Here is a 26,789-nt window from a genome sequence, read left to right on the forward strand (position 1 = left end):
TGTGAAATGACTCCCCTACAGGTGGGGATCTGGGGGCTCGAACCGGGATCCTTACACTGGTCCTTGTGCTTTGCGCCACCTGAACCTAACCCGCTGCACTACTGCCCAACTCCCAGCCAGAGTGAAAATTTATGCTCTCACTAGACATCCACCAAGAGTCAACACTGGCCGGGATGGGAGTAGCAACTTGCTACCACTCCCCAGGTAACCTTTAATGACATGGCAGTGGTTAAGCCTTCTTGCCAGTGATCAGGGATGAAAATCCAGGCTTTCTGATCTACTCTGACATCACTTTGGTGACGTAGTTACTACTAGGCTACTAATGTTTACTGATAGTGGAGAAAGTGCTATTTTAGATAAGGTAGTCAGTGAAGGCTTCCCTGAGGAAGCTACATTTGGGAATCAAACTTAATGAAGTAAGGGAAGGCAATTTGCAAAAATTGAAGTGAAATAAATTCTAGATAATGGGAAGAGCAAGATAAAGCCCCTGAGGCAAGTATGTATTTGGTATGTTTAATGAATATGATTTAATGTATATTTAAAAAAACTGTAATTACAGACTAGTGAGATTTTTTGGCAGTTGTGCACTAAACTTTCATGCCTGAGACCTGGAGGTCTCAAGTTCAATCCCAAGCACCACCACAAGTCAGAGCAGAGCAGCTCTGGTATCTCTCTTTCTCTCTCTCTCTCTGTCTGTGTGTGTGTGTGTGTGTGTGTGTGTGTCTCCCTCTCTTCTTCTTCTTCTTCTGCCTCTCCCTCTTCCTCTCTACCTACTTACCTACCTTCTTATTTTTTCTTTATTGGAAGGATTAGTGGTTTACAATCAACAGTAATATACAGTAGTTTGTACATGTGTAACATTTCTCAGTTTTTCCACATAACAATTCAACCTCCTCTACATCCTCCTCTGCCATCATATTCAAGGACCTGAACCCTCCCCTCTATCCCAGAGTTGTAAAAGACCTTACGTACCTTCTGGATAAGTACTGTGCGCTGACCGATTGTGCCACTGGAACTCCCTTATGTACCTTCTTATATCTCACCTCCCTCCCTCTCATTAAAATAAAATAAATAAATATTTAAAATCAGTAACTATTACATTATATTCTAGTTTCATAGGTACTATTACTTAGGATAAGAACAGGTTTCTTTTTTCTTTTTCTTTCTTTATTTGGGGTTAATGGTTTACAGTTGACAGTAAAATACAATAATTTGTACATGCATATCATTTCCCAGTTTTCCACATAATGGAACAGTTTTTTTTAAGTTTATAGAGAGCTTTCCACATAAATTTTATGGGAATATAGACAAATTCTTGAGAGTATTGGAGCTTAGAAAGCAAACTTGGCTCTGAGGTAGATAATGGTCTTAGTCCCATTTAGCAGATGAGAGAGCTAATGTTGTTTAGTTTGTACAGGTCACACAAAAGGTAAGTGATGAAGCTGAGATTCCACATGAGAAACTGAACTTACCTAAAGTTTAGAAAAGGAAATGATAAGTTTTTCTTCTGTCGGGTGAAGTTGCTGGTTATTGCATTAAAACAAACCAAAACCTTAAAAAAACAATCTGGAGTTCTCTAGTCTGTTTTTTAATCCAAAGCACATGTTGAAAACTGTTATATCACTTATTCCCCTAAAGACTTTGTTGTATCATTTCACTTATTTCTTTTCTTCTTTCTTTCTTTTTTTTTCTTTCTTTCTGAAGCTGGGGTCCTCATGTATGTATGTCCACTTTCAGGTAGACAGAGAGAGGAAGAGATACCATAGTACCAGAGCTTCCCTTTGTGTCATGGCTCCTCCCATGTGGTGCTAGAGCTCAAAACTGGGCTTCAAACATGGCAAGGCACTTGCCCTACCCAGTGAGCTATCTCTCCAGCCCTAACCCACAGTTTTTAGCTCTAAAATAATCATGGGACATTGGTACTTATAAGAGAATATAAGGTCAACCACTCTGTGTTCTGCTTAACTGTTGATAATTCTCTCAGTCTACCTAGTGACCCTTTAACCAACTAAGACTAAGATGTGGTCTTCAGCATAGCTGCCAAATCCTATAGTGCTGAAGGGAATTCTGTGCCAGAGGAAGCAGGCCCAGCCTCCTTATCCTTGCTGCTGAGGGTCAGCCACTGCAGGATTCATACCACAAAGTTCCAGATGTGTCTCTGCAGACATCCAGATCCCATGAATTCCTCAGCTTTACCTGGACAGGCACATCTCCAAGCTACATTCAGGCCACTAAAAAAAAAAAAAAAAAAAAAGTCCAGTCTTTTGAATAAGGGAGGAATCTTCCTCAATTCATGGTTTATCTACATTCTTCTGCTGTGCGGTTTCAAGTATATTTTAGAGGTAGATTTCATGAAGATATCTGAATTGAGTCCGAACTTCAAGTCTGTTGTGACATACAGATTAGTCCTGCTTCCCTGTTGGCAGTGATGCAACTGAAGTGCCTGGAGATGGCCATAAAATGAGACCGCCAAAGTGATTAAATGTGCCTGAAGAGCATAATTGAGTGCATGAGTAACAAAAAATAAAACAAATTGATTTTCTCCAGTGCCAGAAAAACAGAATAATTGAGAACAAAATAATAGACTTTGAAGTAATCAAAGTGAAGAATGCACCATGGTGACATAGAAACAGCCAGTTGTGGGAGAGATTTATTGTGTTTCTGTTATCATTTTTTACAGCTTTAATTTCATTAGCTAATAAATACAAATCAATTGAAAAAATCAGTCAGCCAGACTAGAGGCAGTCCCAAACCAAGATTTTTAGTCATATCTCTAAAATAGCCTGAGGCAGTAATCCTTAGTGTACTTTCCTACACATGCATCTCCCCTGTGAGCCAGGAAGCCAGTTTGGGGAAGGCCTTTCTGCTTTGGGGGTGATACATTATTCTGCCAATCCCACTCCATGTACAGGTTTGCAGATTCAACTTTCAAAAGGACCATATTGATACTCCAAGATTACTAACAGGTGTAATTATCTAAGTGCAGTCTTTTAGTTTAGAACGATGACATTTTCATAGCACCTGTGGTGTTTCCGTTGTTCATTCTGACGTTACATGCTGTTGCTGGTGGTAGCAGTAGCAGCTATGGCAGCAACAGCAGCTGGAGGGCCTGCCACTCTCACAGTACTGCTGAGCATCTCTGACTCACTGCTTCCATTGTTCCTCCCTCCCCATCCCCCAATACACACACAAGTGACAGCCAGCAAGAGGATACTGACTCTGGGCTTTCCAGCCTGGTAGCTGTGATGTTGGGAAGGATGAGGAGGGGGGAGCTTGGTCTGAATCCCTCTCATGCTGACAAGGACAATAATGCACTGGGGACACCCAGCTTCATAGAACCAGGTGCTATTGACGCTCACAAAACAACCATGAGAGCACTGCAGAACTATTTTTATGGCTCTTGCAAAGAAAGAATTCCTCCACCCCACTTCAGCTGTTTAGCCATTGGGGGTCAACAGCCCTTCACTTCAGGATCTGTAGTGATGGTTGATATGACTTGAATTGCAGTTTTTCCTTTCACAAGCCCTTGAACTAGTCTGGCAGCTGTTGCCCCCTCCAGATGTTCATGACATGCCATACCTTTGGGGCTCCACAGTTAGTGACCGCGCTTTTGGCTCCAGTACCAGAACCATAGAGACTATAAACCAGGGTGTGCAAAAGGAGTTGGCAACACTGAGACTGGCAAAACTTGCTGGCTCGATCAGGATGGTATACTTAATAGACTGTGCCTGCCATGTAATTTGTCCTGGAGAATTTATCATCCAGGAAACACCTAGAAACTGAAGGGGATCTCTCTCACAGTCTAGTGCCATCCCAAGTACAATCATGATGAGCCCTGAAGAGACTAAGGAATATGCTAGCACTTCATTCCTTTGTACAAGGTAAGCATGAACTGGTCTCCAGTTCAGGCCCGAAATCCCAGCCACCAGTTCCCACCAGTGTTTGGGTGGAGTGAGGTGGAGCAAATGGCTTTCACAACTTTAAAACGTTATAAAGATTCAAAGCTGAACTAGTCTTTCTGTGGCTGCTATTCCCATTATCCCCGGTTTCTCAGCTCAGAAATGTTGTTTGAAAAAGAAATGTGGAGACAGTGCATTAACTGGAGAACCTGAGAGTTATGACTCCAAAAGCTGTGAGGCATTCCCCGGCCCACAGACAACCCACTCCTGTGATGTCAGCTTTACAGTTATTTGTGCCTATCCCTCCACATGGAGCCAGCAGATTTGGGCACAGGAGGGGAGAAAATATGAATCATAGGCTATTTTAGCAATTACTTCGGTTCTCTTTGAGACTGCAGTAGTCCTTCATAAGCCAAAACTGGAGAACTCAAACATCAGGGTAGTATTCAAGGGCTGATATCCCGTGAACACCATCTTCAAGTTCTCATTCAGATCAGAGTGAGACAGGTGGGAACTAGTGGTTATGCTTAGTTGTCATAGAAAAAGGTTTTCTGGGGAACTGGGCAGTGACACACTTGAGAAATCACATGTTATATGCACAAGGATCTGTGTTCAAACCCCCATCCCCTATCTGCAGAGGCTGTGAAGCAGTGTTGAAGGTCTCTCTCTCCCTCCCTCCCTCTTCCGTATCAATTTTTCTCTGTCTCTATCCAATAAATAAATAGATTTATTTTAAAAAGAAAGGTTTTCTGTTGACTTGAAGAATTCCTAGATATCAATGAAGTTTGGCAATTATAGCCTAACAGCTAGGTTATGGACAGGGGAGATAGCATAATAGTGATGCAAAAAGATGTTCATGCCTCCTTGTACATCATACACAATCAGACAAAAAGGAAAGATTTAGGCCATATGAGAGCAATAGGCACCATTTACAATGACAGCAGATGTACACAGTATTTAGAGGCACTAAAAGGCCCAAAGGACCAGTTGGTGGTGCACCTGGCAGAAAGTACATGTGACTCTGTCCAAGGACCTGGGTTCAATACCCAGTCTCTCCCTGTGAGAGGGAAGCTACACAGCAGTGAGTGTTACAGGTTTCTTTTACCCCTCACTCTCCATCTCCTTCCTTCCTCTCAACTTCTCTCTGTCTCTCTTAAAATAGACCACCAGGACAGAAGGCTAGAAATGGACCTACCCTGTGACCCTGCAATTCTTCTCCTGGGGATAAATTGTAAAAAACCCAACACACCCATCCAAAAAGATCTGTGTACACATATGTTCTTAGCAGCACAATTTGTAATAGCTAAAACCTGGAAGAAACCCAGGTGTCCAACAACAGATGAGTGGTTGAGCAAGTTGTGGTCTGTATACACAATGGAATACTACTAAGCTATAAAAAATGGTGACTTCACCATTTTCAGCCGATTTTGGATGGACCTTGAAAAATTCATGTTAAGTGAAATAAGTCATAAACAGAAGGATGAATATGGGATGATCTCACTCTCAGGCAGAAGCTGAAAAACAAGATCAGAAGAGAAAACACGAGTAGAACCTGAACTGGAATTGGTGTATTGCATTAAAGTAAAAGACTCTGGGGTTTGTGTGGGGGGGAGAGAGTACAGGTACAAAAAGAATCATAAAGGACCTAGAGGGTTTGTATTGTTATATGGAAAACTGGCAAATGTTATGCATGTACAAGCTATTATGTTTACTGTGGAATGAAAAACATTATTCCCCAATAAAGAAATTTAAAAAAAAAAAGATGTTCATGCCTGAGGCTTCAAAGTCCCAGGTTCAATCCATGGCACCATCATAATCCAGAGCTTTCTTCTCTATCTCTTTATCTCTCTTTCAATAAGATATATATTTAAGTCAGCCAGGTTTCATCGAAATTCTTTGTTCTAATCCTGTTCCCCAGATAGAAAGTGAATCCTTCAGCCAGATCATGATGGGAGCAGCAGCTAGGAAACTTGCTCTAGCCCCAGGTCACACAAGATGGGTCTCCACCACTCCTTTAAACCACTGCCAGGGTAGGGGGGTGATGGTTCATCTGGTATTGCACATGCTTTACCAATTGCAGGGACCTAGGTTCAAAACACAGCCACTACAGGGGAAACAAAGTATTGAAGCCATGCTATAGAGTCTCACATTCTCTCTGTATCTCTCTCCTGCTCTGCCTTTCACCTTCTGTCTGAAAAAAAAAATACTCCACTGGGAGCAGTAAAATTGTGCAGGGGTTAAGCCCCAGTGAAGCAATGGCAGTAAGGAAAAAAACAGTACCTCTCAGATAAGACCATAGCCTTTAAGACTCTTGATAGGATTCTGGCAATCTCTTTGCCTTTGTTCTCCCACTCCCAGGCCCTAGTGCTGTTCTCTGATCACAAAAACTTTGAAGTTGCTTCCATACAACTGGCTCTGTTCTTACCAACTGGATAATTCCTGCTTTGCCTTTCAAAATGTCACCTCCTCTGTGCAGACTTCCATATCCTTTTTTTAATGTCCCTCTGTACAGACAGGAAGCTTACTGTGTCACTGCTATAGACAATAATGTGCTTCTCTCCATATGTGCATCTTTGCTAAACTCAGAGCTCTCTGAAGGTAAGAATCATCATGTTCTCTTCCATGAGACCACCATGCAGCACAGGCCTTAGTCCACTGTTGATGCCAATAAGGGCTTATGGAATAAGTGAACAGAAACAGAGAAGGGGGTGAGTTGGGGCTGAGGGAGCATAGAAGACAGGGTGGGGGAGGGGCTGCGCCAGCCAAGATTCTCTGTTACTAAAGACTGATGGCAGCAGAGTAGGATGGCACCAACTATTCAAAAGAAATCCCTGGGCAAGGGGAGACAGCATAATGATTATGTGACAAGACTCTCATGCCTGAGACTCCAAGGTCACAGGTTTAATTCCCTGCACCACCATAGGCCAGAGCTGAGCAGTGCTCTGGTAAAAAAAAAAATCCTTACAATGAGTCACATATAATTGTATATATGAGACAATGTAAGGTAACGCAAAGATATTTTAAATTTCATTGTCATGTCTATTTTATATGTGTTATAAAATGTACTCAGCACATTAAGTCTGATAATGGTTTTATTGTGATAATTTAGAATAGATGAGGGCATAGGAGGGGGTAGATAGCATAATGGTTATGCAAACAGATGCTCATGTCTGAGGCTCCAAAGTCCCAGGTTCAATCCCCCACACCACCATAAGCCAGAACTGAGCAGTGCTCTGGTCAAAAAAAAAAATAGAATAGATGAAGCCAGAGGAGGTATTAAAATATTTTTAAGTGAGTAGCCTGACAGGTTGCAGTGACTAGAGTGATGGAATTACAAGAATGAGGTCCTGAGTTCAATCCCCACCATTACATGTGTATTCTCATAGATATATATTTAATTTAAGTGGGTTGATATAATGAAAAATATTGGGACCAGGTGGTGGTGCACCTGACTGAACAAACATGTTAAAGAAAAATATTGCTACTATTCACATAACTGCTAAGTAGATACGACAACATTCCTGAAAGGGAAACTCACATGATGGAAGTTTTGGAAACACTTTTGACAGCCCTAAAATCCCCTCTGTTGCTCTGTGATGTCACTTAGCCTCATAAGAGTTCTGGCTTTCAGGTGCTGGTGCATGATGATGGAGGAGGACCTAGGCTGGGGGGTGAGAGCGTTTTGCAGAAAACAGAAATTTTACACATGTACTAATAACTGTGTTTACTGTAAACTATTAATTCCCCCAATAAAAAATAAGAGTTCATAAAAAGAGAGGGGAGGGAGAGAAAGAGAGCGAGAAAAAGAGAGAGAGAGAGAGATCTGGGTGATCCCCAGAATTGCTCCAATGCCATAGTGGCGAGTGTCTTCAGAGCCCATGTGTCACTTAGCATGGTGGAGTTGATGCTCTTTTTATAAGCAGATGCTTGCTCTCATTGACCACATTTATAAGACATGTGAGAGCAATGACCAGATTTTTTTTTTAAATTTTTTATTTAAGAAAGGATTAGTGAACAAAAGCATAAGGTAGGAGGGGTACAACTCCACACAATTCCCACCACCCAATCCCCATAACCCACTCCCTCCCATGGTAGGCTTCCCTGGATTGAAGACCCCACCAATGTGTCCTGGAGCTCAGCTTCCCCAGAGACACACCCTACTAGGGAAAGAGAGAGGGAGACTGGGGGTATGGACCGACCAGTCAATGACCAGATTTTGAAACCTCAGTCTGTTGAATGGGAAAGGGCCATATCATCTGCCCTAGTGCTGCAGATGCTCATTACCTCCATACTTACTGGAACTCTGCCATTCCCTGGTACTGCTGAGTGTACCTACACCTCAGTGAAGAACAAGACAGACAAGGCCCCTGGCCACCCTCATATAGCATGTGAGGGGAGACGGACAGCAGGCAAGTAAACACACAGGTATTCTCAATGCTAAGTGTACTGAAGAAAATAAAATAGGATGTTGTGAGGTAAAATTGGTCACTGTCTTTAAGCCTTTGTGAGAACTGTGGTGATTACCACAGAGTGGGCATGGAACTTTGGTGGTGGTTGTGGTGTGGAGCTATGCCCTGGGATCTTATAATCTTATGATCTACTATTAAATCATTAATGAAGAGCTAGATGGTGGCACACTTGGTTGAGTGAGTGAACACATTAAAATATGCAAGGACTCAGGTTCAAGATCCTGAGACCCACCTACAGGGGGGAAGCTTCACAAGTGGTGAAGCAGTACTACAGGCCTCTCCCTCCCCCCCTCTTTCCTACCCCCATTAAATCTCAGTTTATTTATTTCTCTATCAAATAAATAAATATTTTAAAAAATAAATCACTAACAAAAATAAACAAATCAAGGCTGGAGAAATAGGTATCTTTCTCTTTTTGTCTCTATCTACAATAAATAGATTAATTAATTAATTAACCAAAATAAAGTGGCAACTTTGAACAATGGTGTCAGAGGTAGCTGTGGAATTGAGACCTGAATATCTAGGGACAGCACATTCCAGGCAGAAGGGACAGCAAGTGCAAAGAAGGGGGAAGCCCTAAAGGGAAAATGACTCATGTTTTCCAACAACAAAAAGAAGGCCCATGTGTCTGGAATGGAATGGGCAAGGAGAGTTGTGGCAGGTGAGAGGTTGCGGGGGCAGCCTTTGCAGGGCTTGCTGACTAAGGAATTTGGATTTTATTCTAGGTGTGACTAGAAGCCATAGAAGTTTTTGAGCATCGGAGTGATGTCATCTGGTCTATGTTTCAGTAAAATGCTCTGGCCACTATATAGAGAAGAGCTTGTAAGGGACAGGAGCGGAAGCAGGGAGACCAGCTTGTTTTCAACGAGAAAAACATTAATTCACAGCACTGTATGGGTTTCAGGTGTACGGTTTCTCACCTCAGCAACTGTCTGTGTCACAGCACACACAGCACCAAAAGCCCAGTCATCATTCAACTACAACCAATGGACCCCCTCTACCTGTTCCAGTCCCAGCTGCCCCAACCCATCTTCTCCCTCTGGGTCACAGCCATTCTGTCCTCAGAACCCATGGGTTGGTTTTTGTTTTGCTTTGCCTGTTCAATTGCTTTGTTTCTTTATAGTCCACAATTGAGCGGAATCATTGTATTTGCCTTTCCCAATCTGACTTATTAAACTTTTCTTTTTTAAATTCTTAATTATATTTTATTGTTTATTATTGGATAAAGGCAGAGAGAAATTGAAAAGGGAGGAAGTAGAGAGGGAAAGAGACAGAGAGTCACCTGCAGCCCTGCTTCACCACTCGTGAAGCTTCCCCACTGCAAGTGGGGACCAGGGGCTTGAACCTGGGTCCTCATGCACTATAACATGTGTGCTCAACCAGGTGTGCCACCTCATGCCCCCCCCATCTGACTTATCTCACTTAGCATAATAATCTCCATGGGAAGACCAGTTCTAAGGCTATTAGAGTTGTCCACACAAAAGCTAAAAATGATGCAGAGCAAACCTATAGCAGTGAAGGGCAGAGGGGAGTGGGTGGATTTGGAATATATTGTGTTACTATAATGATAGATGCATAACATTATGCATTCATCAAACTCAGAATTGTGAAATGCCAGGAATAAACCATAATGAAAACTATGGATTTGATAGCAAAGTATCAATATTCATTCATCAACTAATCGCCTGCTGGGAAAGAAGAAAGGAAAGGGGAAGAAGAAAGCTTTCTAGATTTTCTGCTTGTTTTCTATGAACCTAAAACTGTTCTAAAAATAAGGCCTATTAATTTCAGAAAGAATAAAGTGCCCATCAGCACCTAGTACTTAGCATAGACAAGATGCTCCATAAATGTTAAAGAAACGGGTTGAAATTCAGGGGAGACAGCATAATGGTTATGCAAACAAACTCTCATGCGTGAGGCTCCAAGGTCCCAGGTTCAATCCCCCACACTACCATAAACCAGAGCTAAGCAGTGCTCTGGTAAAAGAGAGAGAGAAAGAGAGAGAGAGGGGAAGAGAGAGAGAGAGAGATTGAGGAGAAAAGATAAAAGAAATGTGTTGAGAGGCTGGGCTGTGGTGTAACCAATAAAGTGGACAAGTTACTATATGTGAGGACCCGAGTTCAAGCCCCTGTCCCCACCTGCAAGGGACATATTTCTTTTTTTAATTTATTTACTTATTTATTTAAAAAAGGAGACATTAACAAAACCTTAAGATAGGAGGGATACAACTCCACACAATTCCCACAACCCGATCTCCATATCCCATCCCTTCCCCTTACAGCTTTCCTATTCTTTATCCCTCTGGGAGTATGGACCCAAGGTCATTGTGGGATGCAGAAGGTGGAAGGTCTGGCTTCTGTAATTGCTTCCCCGCTGAACATGGGCGTTGACTGGTCGATCCATACTCCCAGCCTGCCTCTCTCTTTCCGTAGTGGGGTGGATCTCTGGGGAAGTGGAGCTCCAGGACACATTGGTGGGGTCATCTGAAGGGACATGTTTCATGAGCTTTGCAGCAGGCTGCAAGTGTCACTCTATCTCCCCCTCTCTGCCCCCTTTTGCCACTTCAGTACTCCTTATTTAGCATAATAGGTAGAGTGACAACATAAGTTATTGTCCAAACTAGAGAATTTAAGAATAAAATAAGATAAACTAAATAAAATAAACTAGATAAGATAGAATAAAATAAACTAGAGACTTTAAGAATACAATATACAAGCCAGGCAGTGGTGCACCTAGTAGAGCACACACATTACGATTCTCGAGGACCCAGGTTCAACACCCTGGCCCTACCTGGAGGAGGGAAGCTTCATGAGCTGTTGGAATAGCTGTAGGTGTCTCTATTTTTCTCCTTCTGTCTCCATCACTATATCTCTCTGTCTCTATGAGAAGAAGAATGAAAAGGGACAAGAGTAAATAGCATAATGGTTATACAAAGAGACTGACATGCTCTGATGTCCCAGGTTCAATCCCCTGCACCACCATAAACCAGAGCTACTCAGTGCTCTGGGGGAAAAAAGAAAGGAAAAGGAAAAAATGGCTGCTGGGAGCAGTGGTGGAATCATCATGCAGGCACCAAGCCCCAGCAATTACCCTGGTGGGGAAAAATGTGGAAACAAAAAGAATAAAATATAGTAACATATGTGCAAGTCAGAACTTACATCTTACATCCCAGAGATGATCCAGAGATCACAAACAGGGAACCCACAAGCCACAGTTTGCTCCAACTTAGTTTTGTTTGTCCTCAAGTATTAATGTCCCACACAATATTCTTAAAACTTAAAATCGAGGGCCAGGGAAATGGCATAGCGATTATGCAAAAAGGCCTTTCATGCCTGAGCATCCAAGGTCTCAAGTTCAGTCCAAAGCACCACCATAAGCTAGAACTGAACACTGTTCTGCTTTAAAAAAATTAAAGGAAAGAAAAAAGACATTGGGCCAACAAGATAGCTCACTTGGGCACTGCACACTGGGTGCCTGGGGTCATAGTTAAACTTGGGAAGGGAGGAGTGTGACTCAGTGGGGCTTGCTTTAGGAAATAAAACTTGATTCTCTTTTCAACTCTAAATCTCTGGAACATTTTTGCTGCTCCATTAGCTTTGTCATGAACATGGTGTAGGTTTAAACCTGACTCCTTCCACACACACACATTGTATTGGAGGAAGTTTCAGTGTTGTGGTGTCTGTCTGTCTGTCTGTCTGTCTATCTATCTATCAACTTTGTTGCTGCCAGGGTTATCGCTGGGGCTTAGTGCCTGCACGAAGAATCCATTATTAGGCTCCAGGCGGTGAGGCACACAGTTAAGCGCACATAGTACTAAGCAAGGACCCGCGCAAAGATCTGGGTTCTAGGTCCCGACTCCTTACCTACAGTGAAGCAGGTCTGCAGGTATCTATCTTCCTCTGCCCCTCCTCTCTCAATTTCACTCCGTCCTATCAAATAAAATGGGGGGAAATGGCTGTTGGGTGTGGTTTCCATAGTACTGGCACAGAGACCCAGTGATAACCCTGGAGGCAAAAAAAAAAAATCCATTATTCCTGGTGACCATTTAATTGCACCCATAGGCATTGATCCCGCATCAATGACAACTGTGTTAATACAAAATTTTATATATAAATGTTTATAATATCTTCATTCATGGTGGGGCCGGTGGTGGTGCACTTTGATGAACGCACAAGTTACATCTTTATTCATGATGGCTCCAAACTTTAAACAACCCCAATGTCCATCAATGAGTAAAGAGTTAAACAAACTGCTACATCTATATCATGGGATGATATCCTGCAATAAAAAGGACAAACTTCATGCATGCAACAACTTAAATGGTCCGTACAGATAATGTGCTAATTGAGAAAAGCCAGTCTCAAAAGGTTATAGCAGATTCCATTTATATAACATCCTCAAAATGACAAAAGTATAGAAATAAAGACTATACTAATGGTTCTCACGGTTTAGGAACTGAGGAAGGGGTTACCAAAACAAGGCAGCATGGGGAGTCAGGCGATAGTGCAGCAGGTCAAGCGCAGGTGGCACAAAGCGCAATGACCAGCCTAAGGATCCCAGTTCAAGCCCCCAGCTCTCCACCTGCAAGGGAGTCGCTTCACAGGTGGAGAAGAAGGTCTGCAGGTGTCTGTGTTTCTCCCCCCCTTTCTATCTTCCCCTCCTCTCTCCATTCCTCTCTGTCCTATCCAACAATGACAACAATAATAACTACAACAATAAAACAACAAGGGCAACAAAAGGGGATAAATAAATAATTTTTTTAATTCTTAAAGCAAATACAAAACAAGGCAGCATGAAGGAGATCCTTGTAATGACGGGATAATTATGTATTTTGTTGTGGGAGTTACATGAATCTATGCATGTCATAAAGCGGGAGTAAATAACATAATGGTTATGCAAAGAAACTGTCATGCCTGAGGCTCTGATGTCCGCAGTTCAATTTCTGTCACTACCAAAAGCCAGAACTGATCAGTGCTCTGGTTTAAATAAATAAATAAATAGCATGTCATAAAATCTGATAAACTATATACTTACACACACAGTATGTAAAACCAGTGAAGTGTGAATAAGCTGTGTAAATGATATCATTGTCAAGTTCCTGGTTTTTATTTAAGATTTACTTATTTATCAGATAGAGGGAGGGTAAGGAGCGTGAGTGAGAGCAGAGACTCCAGTTCAGAGTATCATTCTGCGACATGTAATGCCAGGGATTGAATTCATGACCTCATCTTCCCAAGTCCAATGTTTTAACCACTGTGCCACATCCCAGGCTACCAAATGCATAGTTTTGATATTGAAAAATATATAAGCTGTTGCCCCTTGGAAAAACTGAATTAAAGGATTCTACTCAATAAAATTTATACAACTTCCTGTTAATATAAAATTTAAATTTTTAAGTTAAGCACCAAAGACCTGCACCTCTGGAAGGCAAGGTGACTTGCAGAAGTCATGTATGGACATGGAATTGTAACCTGAAAATATTGTAAAATTTTGTCAAATCCCTAATAAAGAAAACTACAGGGAGCCCAATGGTGGCACACAGGGTTAGGCACACATTGTACGAAGTGCAAAGACCCACGCAAGGATCTGGATTCCAGCCCCACTCCCACTCCCCATGTGCAGGGGGATTGCTTCACAAGTGGTGAAGCAGGTCTGCAGGTGTCTGTCTTTCTCTCCCCTCTCTGTCTTCCCCTCCTCTCTCAATTTCTCTCTGTCCTGTCCAAAAAAAAAAAAAAAAAGATGGTTGCCAGGAGCATTAAATTCGTAGTGCAGGCACTAAGCCCCAGGGATAACCCTGGAGGAGAAAGAAAGAAAGAAAGAAAGAAAGAAAGGAAGGAAGAAGAAAGAAGAAGAAGAAGAAGAAGAAGAAGAAGAAGAAGAAGAAGAAGAAGAAGAAGAAGAAGAAGGAGGGAAGGAAGGAAGGAAGGAAGGAAGGAAGGAAGGAAGGAAGGAAAATTTGCCCCACGAGAGAGAGGAGAGGAGAGGAGAGGAGAGGAGAGGAGAGGAGAGGAGAGGAGAGGAGAGGAAGGGGAGGGGAGGGGAGGGGAGGGGAGGGGAGGGGAGGGGAGGGGAGGGGAGGGGAGGGGAGGGGAAGGGAAGGGAAGGGAAGGGAAGGGAAGAGAAGAGAAGAGAAGAGAAGAGAAGAGAAGAGAAGAGAAGAGAAGAGAAGAGAAGAGAAGAGAAGAGAAGAGAAGAGAAGAGAAGAGGGAAGACACTAAGCAGATCTTGGGCTGATGTTGGTGTATTGTAACAGACTCTGGGATGGTGGGGTGGGGGGAGTTCAGGTCCTGGAACATGATGGCAGAAGACCTAGTGAGGGTTGTATTATTTTGTGGAAAACTGAGAAATGTTATTCATGTATACACTATTGTATTTACTGTCAACCGTAAAACAGTAATCTAATAAAGAAATAAAAAGGGGGAAAAGATATAAAGAAGGAAAATTTTTGAATAATCAGGAACGTAAAGGTAAGAATATAGCAGATGGAACTAAGGGTATTGGTGTGGGAAGAAACTAGGAAGTCTATTTTAGGTATATTCCAAGATGCCCAAGACTAAATTTACTAATTTTTCACTGAGCTCAGCAGCTAACATGCAGGTGGGCTAAGAGTGTTGTCTGGGAAGACAGTGTCAGAGCTGAGAACAGGACTATAAAGCTGGATCAGGGAAGATAATAATTCCCAAATATGGGAAAAGTATATTAATACTGCTAATTATAAACCCCATTGTTCTGACCTAGGGCCCATGTCTAGTCATATTCAGCACAGGAGCCTATGTAACCTCTGCATCCCTGTCAGTCTGAGTTTGCATTCCATGGTCATAGCTAGGAACATTCTAGGCTTCACTCATAAAAAATAATAATAAATAAAGAGAAAAGAAAAAGAAAGAAAAAAAACTACAAAAAAGGTTAAAAGGTTTTACCCCTTAAAAGGAAATGAGCTATTGAGACACCTAAAATTTTGCATGAACCTCAAAGACATGAGGTCAATCACACATGCAGCAAGATTCTATTTTATATGACAGCCTCAAAATGACAGCTGTTTTGTTTTGTTTGTTTGTTTTTTTAGTTTCATTTATTTATTTACTGAGGGAAAGAGAGTGCCAGGACATTATATGGTCCTGGGAATCAAACTCAGGACCTCACATTTGCAAGTCCTGCACTTTACCATTAAAACACATCCCTGGTCATGAATTGGCACCTCAGATAGTGACAGAGACCAGGTCTCTGTTGCCAGGTATTAAGTGCAGAAGAGGAAGAAGTGGCTGCAGAAAGATGCAACAGAGAACATTGAAGGATTACGGGATTGTTCTAATTCACTAATCTATGCATATGTTAAAAATAAAACTGCACATACTAAAAAGACAGTTTTACTATATATTAATTTAAAATTAAACTAGATGAGCAAAATTAGTTTGTTTGGTTTTTTCCTACTCATCCATCCATTTATTCAGCCATTCACTGAGCACATACTATGTGTGAGGCACTGTGCTAGACTTGGAGATTAACCAAAAGGCAGCCGAGGGCCTTGTCCTCATGGAACATTCTCCCTGTTTCAAAGTGATCAGTGGGTTTTGGAACCCAGTGTTTCCGCTTGGGAACGTGGGGCAAGGAGAAGGCTGTGGAGGAGGCATGTCAACAGACCTTTCATTACTATAGTCCAATTTTAATATTATCTCAAGTCTATGAAGGAGTTTATTTATTTATTGCCTCCAGGGTTATCGATGTGGCTTGGTGCCTGCACTACGAATCCACTACGCTAAAAGGCCATTTTTTTCCTTTTTTTATTTTTAATTGGAGAAGACAGAAAAATTGAGAGGGGTAGGAGAAATAGAGAGGGTGAGAGAAAGGTAGATACCTGCAGACCTGCATCACCACTTGTGAAGCGATCCCCTGCAAGTGAAGAGCTGGGGGCTTGAACCAGGATCCTTGAGAAGATCCTTGTGCTTCGTACTATATGTGCTTAACTCGCTATGCCACTGCTTGGCCCCCTATAAAGGAGTTTCTTTCCTCTCAGAGACTCTGAACATGATGGCAGGGGAAAGCCCCCACTTGTTATTTCACAAATGCTAAGAAGAGAAAAATGCTGGGAAGGTTGTGCACTATTAAGCAGAGAAAAACACTTGGGGAAAGATTTCTTGCAGTTACTGAAATGTGAACTCAGAGAAGTCAGGTGTGTGTGATTGCGCTCACGTGCGTGTGTGCGTGCTTGCATGCATGTGCGTGCGTGCTTGTATGTGTGCTTGTGTGTATGTATGCGTGTGTAACTTAAATCAACAATCTCTATAACTCATAATACTGTGGACTGGAACTAAGGCTGGGCTCATTCAACCAGTTCTTCCCAAATTTGAAACTGATTCACCCAGTATTGTAGTCAGCCGATTGTCAAGGGACCTCACTCACAAATCGATGAGTGACTGATGGGCTGCTGTGGTAGCTAGATCATATGTCTCTTACCACCCTGCAGATTAACCTAGAATTGTCTGTCTTTAGAGTCTCAGAGTTCCCAAGAATAGCAAAAGAATAGGTCCCAAGCTGCAAGTCCTTTTCTGAACAACTTATTGAGGTATATAATTCACATATGTTACCTGAATTTGAATGTTGTTTTCTCTTCTGTTTGCAGGGAATCTGAAGCATGTGGTCTAGTTGACAAAAAGAGATCAGGTTTCCAGAGTCGAAGAGCAGTGCCTGTAATGAAGACGAAGTGTTTATAAGAGCAGTGTGTGGAATTTGTGACTGCAGGGGAAATTTGGAAGAAATTACTTCCTGAAAATTTCCAAGGGGCACCAAGTGGTAGCTGGCCTCCTGGGGTGGGGCAGACAAGCACCCCAGAGGCCTCAACTAGACCTAAGGGAAGAGGGAGATTTCCAACATTTATAGTGTTTATTTTTAAAAAACACACAAATGCTGTTTTTAATCACTGAAAATTATTTTTAAGCGAATCGGGGCAGGGGTATTTTTATTTTCTTAAAGGAGGCCAATCATGAGCTAGAATAAAGCATGATGCTTGATTCACCCATTTATGAGGAAGTAGGGCAGCTGAGAAGCAGGATTTAGACCTCAGGACCATCCAGGTGGAGCCCTGGGGGCAGAGGAACTGGTCAGCAGACTGGAAGGTACAGAGAAGTCCGTCTGCTGTTTTTAGAATTATGGATCAATTTTGTTTTTTAATAAAATCTTTGAAAGCCTATCTCTTGCCCAGTTGTACTCACTGTAAATAGTGCCACTAAGAAACACAAGCAGTTCTGAATAATCCCTCTCACTGAAGTGACAAGAATCATCTTTGCTATGAGCCCAGCCCCCACCACATTGATGGAAACTTTGGAATCTCTTCCTCTCTCCCTCTCTCTCTCTCTCTCTCCCCCTCTCCCTCTCCCTCTCCCTCTCCCTCTCCCTCTCCCTCTCCCTCTCCCTCTCCCTCTCCCTCTCCCTCTCCCTCTCCCTCTCCCTCTCCCTCTCCCTCTCCCTCTCCCTCTCCCTCTCTCTCTGCCTACCTGGCTTCTCTGTCTCTATCTAAAACAAAATCTTCTTAATGCTTCCATGCTCTTCCCTGACAGAACCTAGGAGACTAGCTCTTGTTGTTCCACCCCATGGGGGAACTCATTTTTCCCCAAGCTTAAATCAGGGGGACAGAAGGCCAAGCTGTCTTGCACTGAGGCTTCTTCAGGACACAAGAATACAGCCACTGTATTCATGAAGATGGTCCTACTGGTAGGTACCCTGAGAGAAGACTGAGGAGAAATTCTGGGATGAAAAAGACAGATAATCTGTCAGGACAAAGAAGCATTTTGATGACAAGAGATTATACTTCCCTGTTATTGTATAGACAATAAGCACACTTAAGAAAATGGAATATTGCTGTGAGATGTTAGTATAGCTAACCTTGGGTGGAAAGACAAGAAGTCAAGTGGAAGTGGGGAATGGAAAGAGGTGAGGGAGCTGAAGGGGCAGCCACATGTCATGATTCTACCATTTTATTCACCAAATACTTGAAAAAAACCCTAAATCTACTACTGGGACTAGGGTAAGAGACAAAAACTCAGCCCCACCCTGGCCATCTAGAAATGCCCATATCAGGAAGAGGAGGAGGAAGACAGAACCGGATTCCAAAGCATTTCCCACTCCATTGCAACCTGAATTCAGAGAAGTGAAAGCATTGAGGAGAAAGCAGAATACCCTGCCAAGGCCTTGTAGGGTGAGTTGTGGTTCTCCAGGCCTCTAAACAAGGCAAGGTCACTCCAACGAATGAAGTGGGATAAGTAAACAAACAAACAAACAAACATTCCCAGGGTAAGAATAGCCAAGGTTTTGTTAAATAGTGTCAGGACACCTGGATGGCTAAGAATAACAGTCATGTCAGATGCCCACTATTCTAACTATACTTTCTCAGCTAAAGGACTATTTTGCTTAAACCAACAAAGAAGAGAGTGATGATGAACAACACAGAAGGGGGAAGTGCTGAGTGGAGCGGTTCTGATGGGAGGAGACCAAGGAAAACAATTGGGTACACTGAAGTCTCAGCCTGCAAAAGACCACCCATCAGAGCTGGCCATCTCACGGCTTGCTTAGGCCGGCTTTTGCTCTCTAGTCAAAATTCTATCTAGGAGAAACACTCTCAAAGTTGGCACACACATTTCTGTGGTAATCTCAGTCCAGAAAGATAGCCAGCTAGGGGAAAAAAACAGTGAATAACCAGTGCTCCATATTCTTTTCAAGGAGAAAGGAACCATTTCTTCCTGGGCAGCCAGTGCCACCTTCTTCTTACCATGACCAGCACTACTGGCCAAACTCTAGGTTTGGCCCAAGAGCTCCAGAGCCAATGGCTGGCCCACCTAGAGCCTAGGCCTGTTCCTAACAGGGTCACCAACTCAGTGTCCTTCATGATTCCTTTGCATTTGATTCCTATTAAAAAATATTGGGCTGATACCCCATCATCCAGGGCCCTAATCAGGGAATCCTGAGATTCCCACATAGATATGATGGGCCTAGACCTCTAACAGATTGTTCTCTCCACTGTCACTGATCATCTCCATCAGGAACAGCACCATGGACCCACTTGTGGGCCTCTACAGGACCTTGCCCTCAATGTGGAACAACAACGGTAGGGACTGACCCACTCTCCAAAGGGAAGCTGGGTCAACATACTCTGCCACTCAAGGAAGACAGGTCCTGAAATGAATGCAGCCTAGAATGTTCCTAGCCGTAACCACAGAATGTGAGCTCAGACCTACAGGGGTGCAGAGGTTACACAGGCTCCTGTGCTGACTATGGACCCCAGCTCAAATCGATGGGGTTTACAGTTAACAATATTATATACTTTTCCTATATTTGGGAGCTACTCTCTGTCCAGATCCAGCTATCTAGTCTTAGTGACAACTTTGACACCATCTCCCCAGACAATACCTTTAGCCCACCTGCATGTTAGCTGTCAGGCTCAAGCAAAAATTAGTAAAGTCATGGGCCCCTTGGAGTATACCTAAAATAGACTTCCTAGCTGTTACCAAAATAGAGACCAAAATTTCATCTACAATATTCTTTTTTTTAACTTTTTTATATTTATTTTCCCTTTTGTTACCCTTGTTGTTTTTCATTGTTGTTGTAGTTATTGTTGTTGTTGATGTCCTCATTGTTAGATAGGACAGAGAAATGGAGGAGTAGGATACAGAGAGGGGGAGAGAAAGACACCTGCAGACCTGCTTCACCACCTGCGAAGCAACTCCTCTGCAGGTGGGGAGCTGGGGGATCAAACCGGGATCCTTACGCAGGTCCTTGCGCTTTGCGCCACATGCGCTTAACTCGCCGCGCTACCACCGGACTCCCTCATCTACAATATTCTTACTTTTAGGTTCCTGATTATTAAACATTTTGTTCTACTTTACATCTTAATGCTTTTTTCAGCCACCAAGTTGCAGATGGCACCAACCTGACTTCCCTGGTCACAGGACCTCACCAATGTGGCCTCGAACCCCACCTCTCCAGAGGCCTGCCCCACCAAGGAAAGATAGAAACAGACCGGAAGTATGGATTGACCTGCCAATGCCTATGTTCATCAGAGAAGCAATTAAAGAAACCAGACATTCCACCTTATTCACCCCATAATGATCCTGGGTTCATACTCCCAGAGGGATAAAGAATAGGAAAGCTTCCAATGGAAGGGATGGGATGTAAAACTCCATTGGTGGAGACTGTGTGGAATTGTACCCCTTCTTATCCAATGGACTTGTGGATCATTATTAAATCAATAAAAATTTATATTGGGCTGAGGGTGGGGAAGATAGGATAATGGTTATGCAAAAAAGACCCTTCATGCCTAAAGCTCCAAATTCCCAGATTCAATCCCCTATACCACCATAAACCAGACCTAAGCAGCGCTCTGGTAAAATGGAAAATCACATGACAGAAACTAAGAGTAATTCTGTATCATTTGAAATTAAAAGTGACAGAACTGGCAAGATTATTAACCTGGACTGGATGCACACAAGCCTGATTCCAGCCCAGCCCCTCCAACACCACTGGAGGAAACTTCAGTGCTGTAGTGACTTTCTCATTCTCTCTCTCTGTCTCTCTGTCTCTCTGCCTCTCTGACTATCCAATAAACTTGGCCTGGAGTGGTGAAGCCCCAGCAAAGACCACCCCCCACAAAAAGGTAATCAGCAGGCCCAAAGGGCACAACATTCACAAAACAGACAGATTTAAAGATGCAATTTGTTTAGCATTATATCTTGACTCTTTTGTCAGCCACAAGGTTCCAGATGTTAACATGATGCCAACCAGACTTCCCTGGGCAGACGACCCCACCATTGTATCCTGGAGCCATGATTCTCCAGAGCTCCACCCCACTTGGAAAAGAGAGAGACAGGCTGGGAGTATGGATCCACTTGCCAACGCCCATGTTCAGTAGGGAAGCAATTACAGAAGCCAGACCTTCCACCTTCTGCACCCCATAATGACCCTGGGTCCATACTCCCAGAGGGATAAAGAATAGGAAAGCTATCAGGGGAGGGGATGGGATATGGAGTTCTGGTGGTGGTAACTGTGTGGAGTTGCACCCCTCTTATCCTATATTTTTGTCAGTGTTTCTTTTTTATAAATAAATTTTTAAAAAAAAGATGTTTTGCTTCAATTTGTAGCCAAAACCTGGAAGCAACCCAGGTGCCCAACAATAGATGAGTGACTGAGTAAGTTGTGATATATATACAAAATGAAATACTACTCAGCTATCAAAAATGGTGAATTCACCTTTTTTTTTTTTTCAATTTCTTTATTGGGAGGGTTAATGGTTTACAGTCAATAGTAAAATACAATAGTTTGTACATGCATAACATTTCCCAGTTTTCCACATAACATTTCCCAGTTTTTCACATAACAATTCAACCTCCACTAGATCCTCCTATGATCTGAACCCTCCCCCATACCCCAGAGGCTTTTACTCTGGTGCAATACACCAACTCCTGTCCAAGTTCTGCTTAGTGTTTTCCCTTCTGATCTTGTTTTTGAACTTCTATCTATGAGTGAGATCATCCTTTTGTTCTGACTTATCTCACTTAACATGTGAATTCATTCTCTTTATCTCATCTTGAGTGGAGCTTGAAGGAATCATGCTAAGTAAGATAAACCAAAAAGAGAAGGATGAATACGGAATTACCTCACTCATAGACAGAAGTTAAAAAATAAGAACAGAAGGGAAAACACAAAGCCGAACTTGGACTGGAGTTGGTGTACTGAATCAAAATAAAAGACTCTGAGGTGTAAGGGGAATGTTTGGATCCTGGAACATGACAGCAGAGGAGAACCGAGAGGTGCTTGAATTGTTATGCAGAAAATTCAGAAATGTTACACATGTACAAACTACTGTATTTTATTGTCAACTATAAACCATTAGTCCGCCAATGAAGAAAAAAAGATGCTCTGCTCAGTCTATACCCATTAAATTGTATAAAAGGTATCTCAATAAAGTTGTAGAGGGAAAAAGCAATTGCTGTTGGTGTATTGCACCAATGTAAAGAGCTGGGAGTAAGTCAAGTCCTGGTGCATGATGGTGGAGGGATACGTAGGTGGGGGGAGGTGAGAGTGCTTTGCAGAAAACTGAGAGATTTTACACATGTACCAACAACTGTATTTACTGTTTATTGTAAACCGTTAATCCCCCCCCAATAAAAATTTTTAAAAATTGCTCTGTGGAGAATGATCAGAAGTCATGAGGGGAGGGATTGGAGAGAGACTGAAAGGAAATATACTGAGTGGAGGGGGAGCTATCAGAATGGTTTAATTTTTGTTCTTTCTATCTTTCAATATTCCCTCAGTTTTCTCTAATGTAGTAAGCACAGTCTAGTCTTAGAATAGAAAAGGTAAACTTACTTTAAGAAACATAGTGGATCTTCAGGGAAATTTTCAGATTAAAATAGTTTGAGACACCCACTGAGGAAGAGTGTGCTCAGACCTAGGTTAACCCAAGAGGTTCTGAGCAATCCTGGAAGGGGTTTCTGGTTGCAGGGCTTCTGATTTACAATTCACTTAGACCTGAGAGGATCTTTTCAGACAAGTTGACTAAAAGGCAGGACAGCTTTGTACCCTGTTAGGACCTGCCTTTCCTTGGGAAAACAGCTGCTCTTGAGTTTGCAATGCCTACCCAACCATGATAATAATAATAATAATAATAATAATAATAATAATAATAATAATAACGCAAAGAAATCATTGCAGTGCATACCATTTTACAAATCCCCGTCATGTATACTATATTACTCTCTACCCTGCTGGATAAATATTATCATCCCCACTTTTTTGAAAATTTTAAATGTTATTAGTAATTTACAAGATTCTAAGATAATAGGGGTATAGTTTCCACACCACTCTCACCACCAAAGTTCCATTCCACAACCAATGAAAACCACCATAATTCTCTCAAGACCACTCCCAGCTTTTAAATGAGCAAACTGAAGCACTTGTTCACTTTTAAGTGGCAGAGTCAGGGTGCAAACCCAGCCAGAATTTCAAGTTTCCTTCCTTTTTCCATGGCTCCACACCAAAATGTTTTTTAAACTGTGACTTTGAACTATGCAACTTTCTTTTTTTAAAAAAAAAAGTTATTTATCAGAAAGGGGTAGGGGAGCGAGAAAGGAACAATAACATCACTCTGGCACATGTGATGCTGGGGACAGAACTCAGGACTTCATGCCTGAAAGTTTAACATTCTATTTACTGTATCACCTTCAGGGCCTCATAAACAAATGTCTTACTGCTTCCAAAGTTCTAGATGGACCATGTTACATGCTGCTCCTGGGTTCCCGCCTCACACACACACACACACACACACACACACACACACACACACACACACACACCACCATCATTCATTAATGGTGTATGTTTCAGTAAACTACTCAACCGCTAGGGTTAGTTTCTTTACTGGACAGATCACTCTTACATTCCATGGACTTTTATATCTGAGAAATTATCAGAGATAGAAAGGCTTTGAAAAGAATTTGGGCTGGAGAGATAGCATAATGGTTATGCAAAAAAGACTTTTATGTCTGAGACTCTGAGGCCCCAGTCTCAATTCCTATCACCACTATAAACCAGAGCTGAGCAGTGCTCTGGTAAAACACACACGCACACGCACATGCATACGCACACGCACCAATATGGTGTGTGTAAGAGTCTCTGCTTCAAAAATGGGCCCAGAAAGGCTGAGCTCTAGAGAAACCCCAATAGTCCCCAGGAGTCCTACAGGCCATCTTCGCCTTCTGAGGCCCTCACAGGGGCCAGAGGGACTGAGACCTACTTGTAGGCTGCATCTGGAACACAAGGGTCAATAAAATAACCTTCTGGGCCAGTTGATGGCACACCTGGTTAAGTGTACATATCACCATGCACATTGAGGTTCAAGCCCCCACTCCCCACCTTTAGAAGGGACACTTCACAGTGAAGCAGGTGTCTATCTTTCTCTCTCCCCGCAAATGACTTTTTTTTTCAAAAGGATATAGTGACTGAGGAGGCATCTCAGGGGTGAATAGTTAAACTTGCATGTATGAGTCCCCAGGTCCACCTCTAGTACCACATGTGCCAAAGTAGAATAATACCTTGGTATTTTTTTCTTTTAAAAAATTATTTATTTGTGAGAAAGATAGGAGGAGAGAGAAAGAACCAGACATCACTCTGGCACACGTGCTGCCAGGGATCGAACTCAGGACCTCATGCTTGAGAGTCCAAAGCTTTACCACTGCACCACCTCCCGTACCACTACCCTGACATTTCTTTCTTTCTTTCTTTCTTTCTTTCTTTCTTTCTTTCTTTCTTTTTTCTTTTCTTTCTTTTTTTTTTTTTTTTTTTTTTTGCTAAAGCTGGGGATAGGTGAGGATCAGTTATTGCTGAGGATCAGAGACCACACTACGAATCCACTGCTCCTGGGGGCTATTTTTTCCTTTTTGTTGCCTTTGCTGTTGTTGTTATTGGATAGGACAGAGAGAAGTCAAGAGAAGAGGGGAAGACAGAGAGGTGAAGAGAAAGACAGACACCTTCAGACCTACTTCACTGCTTGTGAAGCAACCTCCCTGCAGGTAAGGTGCCAGGAGCTCAAGCCCGGATCCTTATTGCGGTCATTGCACCATGTGCACTTAACCCACTGCACTTCCACACGCGCCCCCAATACCCTGACATTTCTATATCTAACTATCTGTCTATCTATTTATCTATCCATCCATCTATCTATTATCTCATAATGTAAATAAGTATTTTAAAACAACAAACAAAGGCTGTAGTGCAGCGGGTTAAGCTCAGGTGGCTCAAAGCTCAAGGACTGGCGTAAAGATCCCAGTTCAAGCGCCCGGCTCCCGACCTGCAGGGGAGTCACTTCACAGGTGGTGAAACAGGTCTGCAGGTGTCTATCTTTCTCTCCCCCTCTCTGTCTTCCCCTCCTCTCTCCACTTCTCTCTGTCCTATCTAACAACAACAACATCAATAACAACAATAATAACTACAACAACAATAAAAAACAAGGGCAACAAAAGGGAAAATAAATGAGTATATTTTTAAAAGTTAAAAAAAAATGAACAGTGGACCTGTCTATATTTACACAAAACATCTTTTTAAAAATTTTTAAAAAGTAGGGCACCTCAGTTGCCTCTAGCAGGGGAACCAGGTGGCAGGTAGCAGGGGAGTGAGGAGATGTTCCTTTCTTGCTTCTTTTGCTTTTTCAACCATGTGAATACATAAATAGTCACCAAAAAGTAAACAAAAAAAAGTTTAAGCCAATGGAAAAATCCTATACCAGTTTTTCTTTGTGTGAGTAGAGGGAATCTTCCTCTGTTACATTCATTGTTAGCTTTCTCAGAAAGCAGTATTTTTCCAATGCTATATTTCTTTCTGAGGCAGGAAGACTTATTTGCGTGTGTTTGTTTGTTTATTGGTGATATGTGGGTTTAACTTGGTGTGCTGCCACCCGATCTCCCAGTCTGTTTACTGGATAGGACAGAGAAATCAATAGGGAAAGGGGAGATAGAAAGAGAGACACCGAGGGTTAGGTGGTAGCGCGACGGGTTAAGCACACATGGCACGAAGCGCAAGGACCGCAGAAGGATCCCGGTTCAAGCCCCTGGCTCCCCACCTGCAGGGGGCTTGCTTCACAGGCGGTGAAGCAGGTCTGCAGGTGTCTATCTTTCTCTCTCCCTCTTTGTCTTCCCTTCCTCTCTCCATTTCTCTCTGTCCTATCCAACAATGACGACATCAGTAACAACAATAATAATAACTACAACAACAATAAAGCAACAAGGGCAACAAAAGGGAAAAAAGAGAGAGAGACCTGCCATATCCAGCAGTTACAGAAGCTGGAACTTCTTTCTTCTGCAGCCCAAAAAAGAATTTTTGTTTTACTCCCAGAGAAGGTAAAAGATAGGAGAAGATGATCACCAGGTTCTGGACCCCAATTAAAGAGGGATCTGAAACATCTGTCACCACCAGGAATCTTTGTTTTTATACCATCAATGAAAGGGAATCAAATCTGGAGAACACCAGAGGAAGCCAGGCACTATTTCACTAATCTGAGAAAGAGGAATAAGGAAGGACACTCAGAAGTAATAATAAGTATAGGTGTTATTTAGAAAGAAAGTGAACACAGGGCTATAGAAAAAATGGGCAATAAAATAGATAATGATTGCTAGGTAGATAGATGATAGATAGATAGATAGATAGATAGATAGATAGATAGATAGATAGATAGAGATAGATATAAGTCAACCCATACCTGTGACCTTGGGAAAACAATTGAAATTTCTACTGGAGCACGATGGGGACACAGAACTCTGGAGGTTGGAACAGTGTGGAATTACACCCCTTTTATTTTATAATTGTGTAAATAAATCACCAATAAATAAATAAATAAATAAATAAATAAGACACCTGCAGCACTGTTCCACGAATCATGAAG

The 26,789-nt window shown here is 42.3% G+C and overlaps 1 protein-coding gene across 4 annotated transcripts in view; it reads left to right on the forward strand.

Annotated features, from left to right (window-relative positions):
- Window positions 1-17,555, forward strand: part of HDAC8 (histone deacetylase 8) — a 340,920-nt gene extending 323,365 nt beyond the window's left edge. The window contains exons 11-12 of one of the 4 annotated variants that reach the window (XR_009547468.1): window positions 1,985-3,881; window positions 16,989-17,555. Coding sequence is in view for 2 of the 4 variants with exons in the window: in XM_060182727.1 (XP_060038710.1) it covers window positions 9,094-9,122 (29 nt within the window). In the remaining 2 variants the exon portion in view is untranslated. Of the gene's footprint in view, window positions 1-1,984; window positions 3,882-5,061; window positions 6,779-9,093; window positions 9,550-16,988 lie in introns of those variants that run through there. The other 3 variants (XR_009547469.1, XM_007526060.2, XM_060182727.1) reach the window with 3 other exon arrangements.
- The last annotated feature ends 9,234 nt before the right edge of the window (window positions 17,556-26,789 follow it).

The sequence above is a fragment of the Erinaceus europaeus genome, chromosome X (assembly GCF_950295315.1).
Source record: "Erinaceus europaeus chromosome X, mEriEur2.1, whole genome shotgun sequence".
Classification (NCBI taxonomy): Eukaryota; Metazoa; Chordata; class Mammalia; order Eulipotyphla; family Erinaceidae; genus Erinaceus; species Erinaceus europaeus.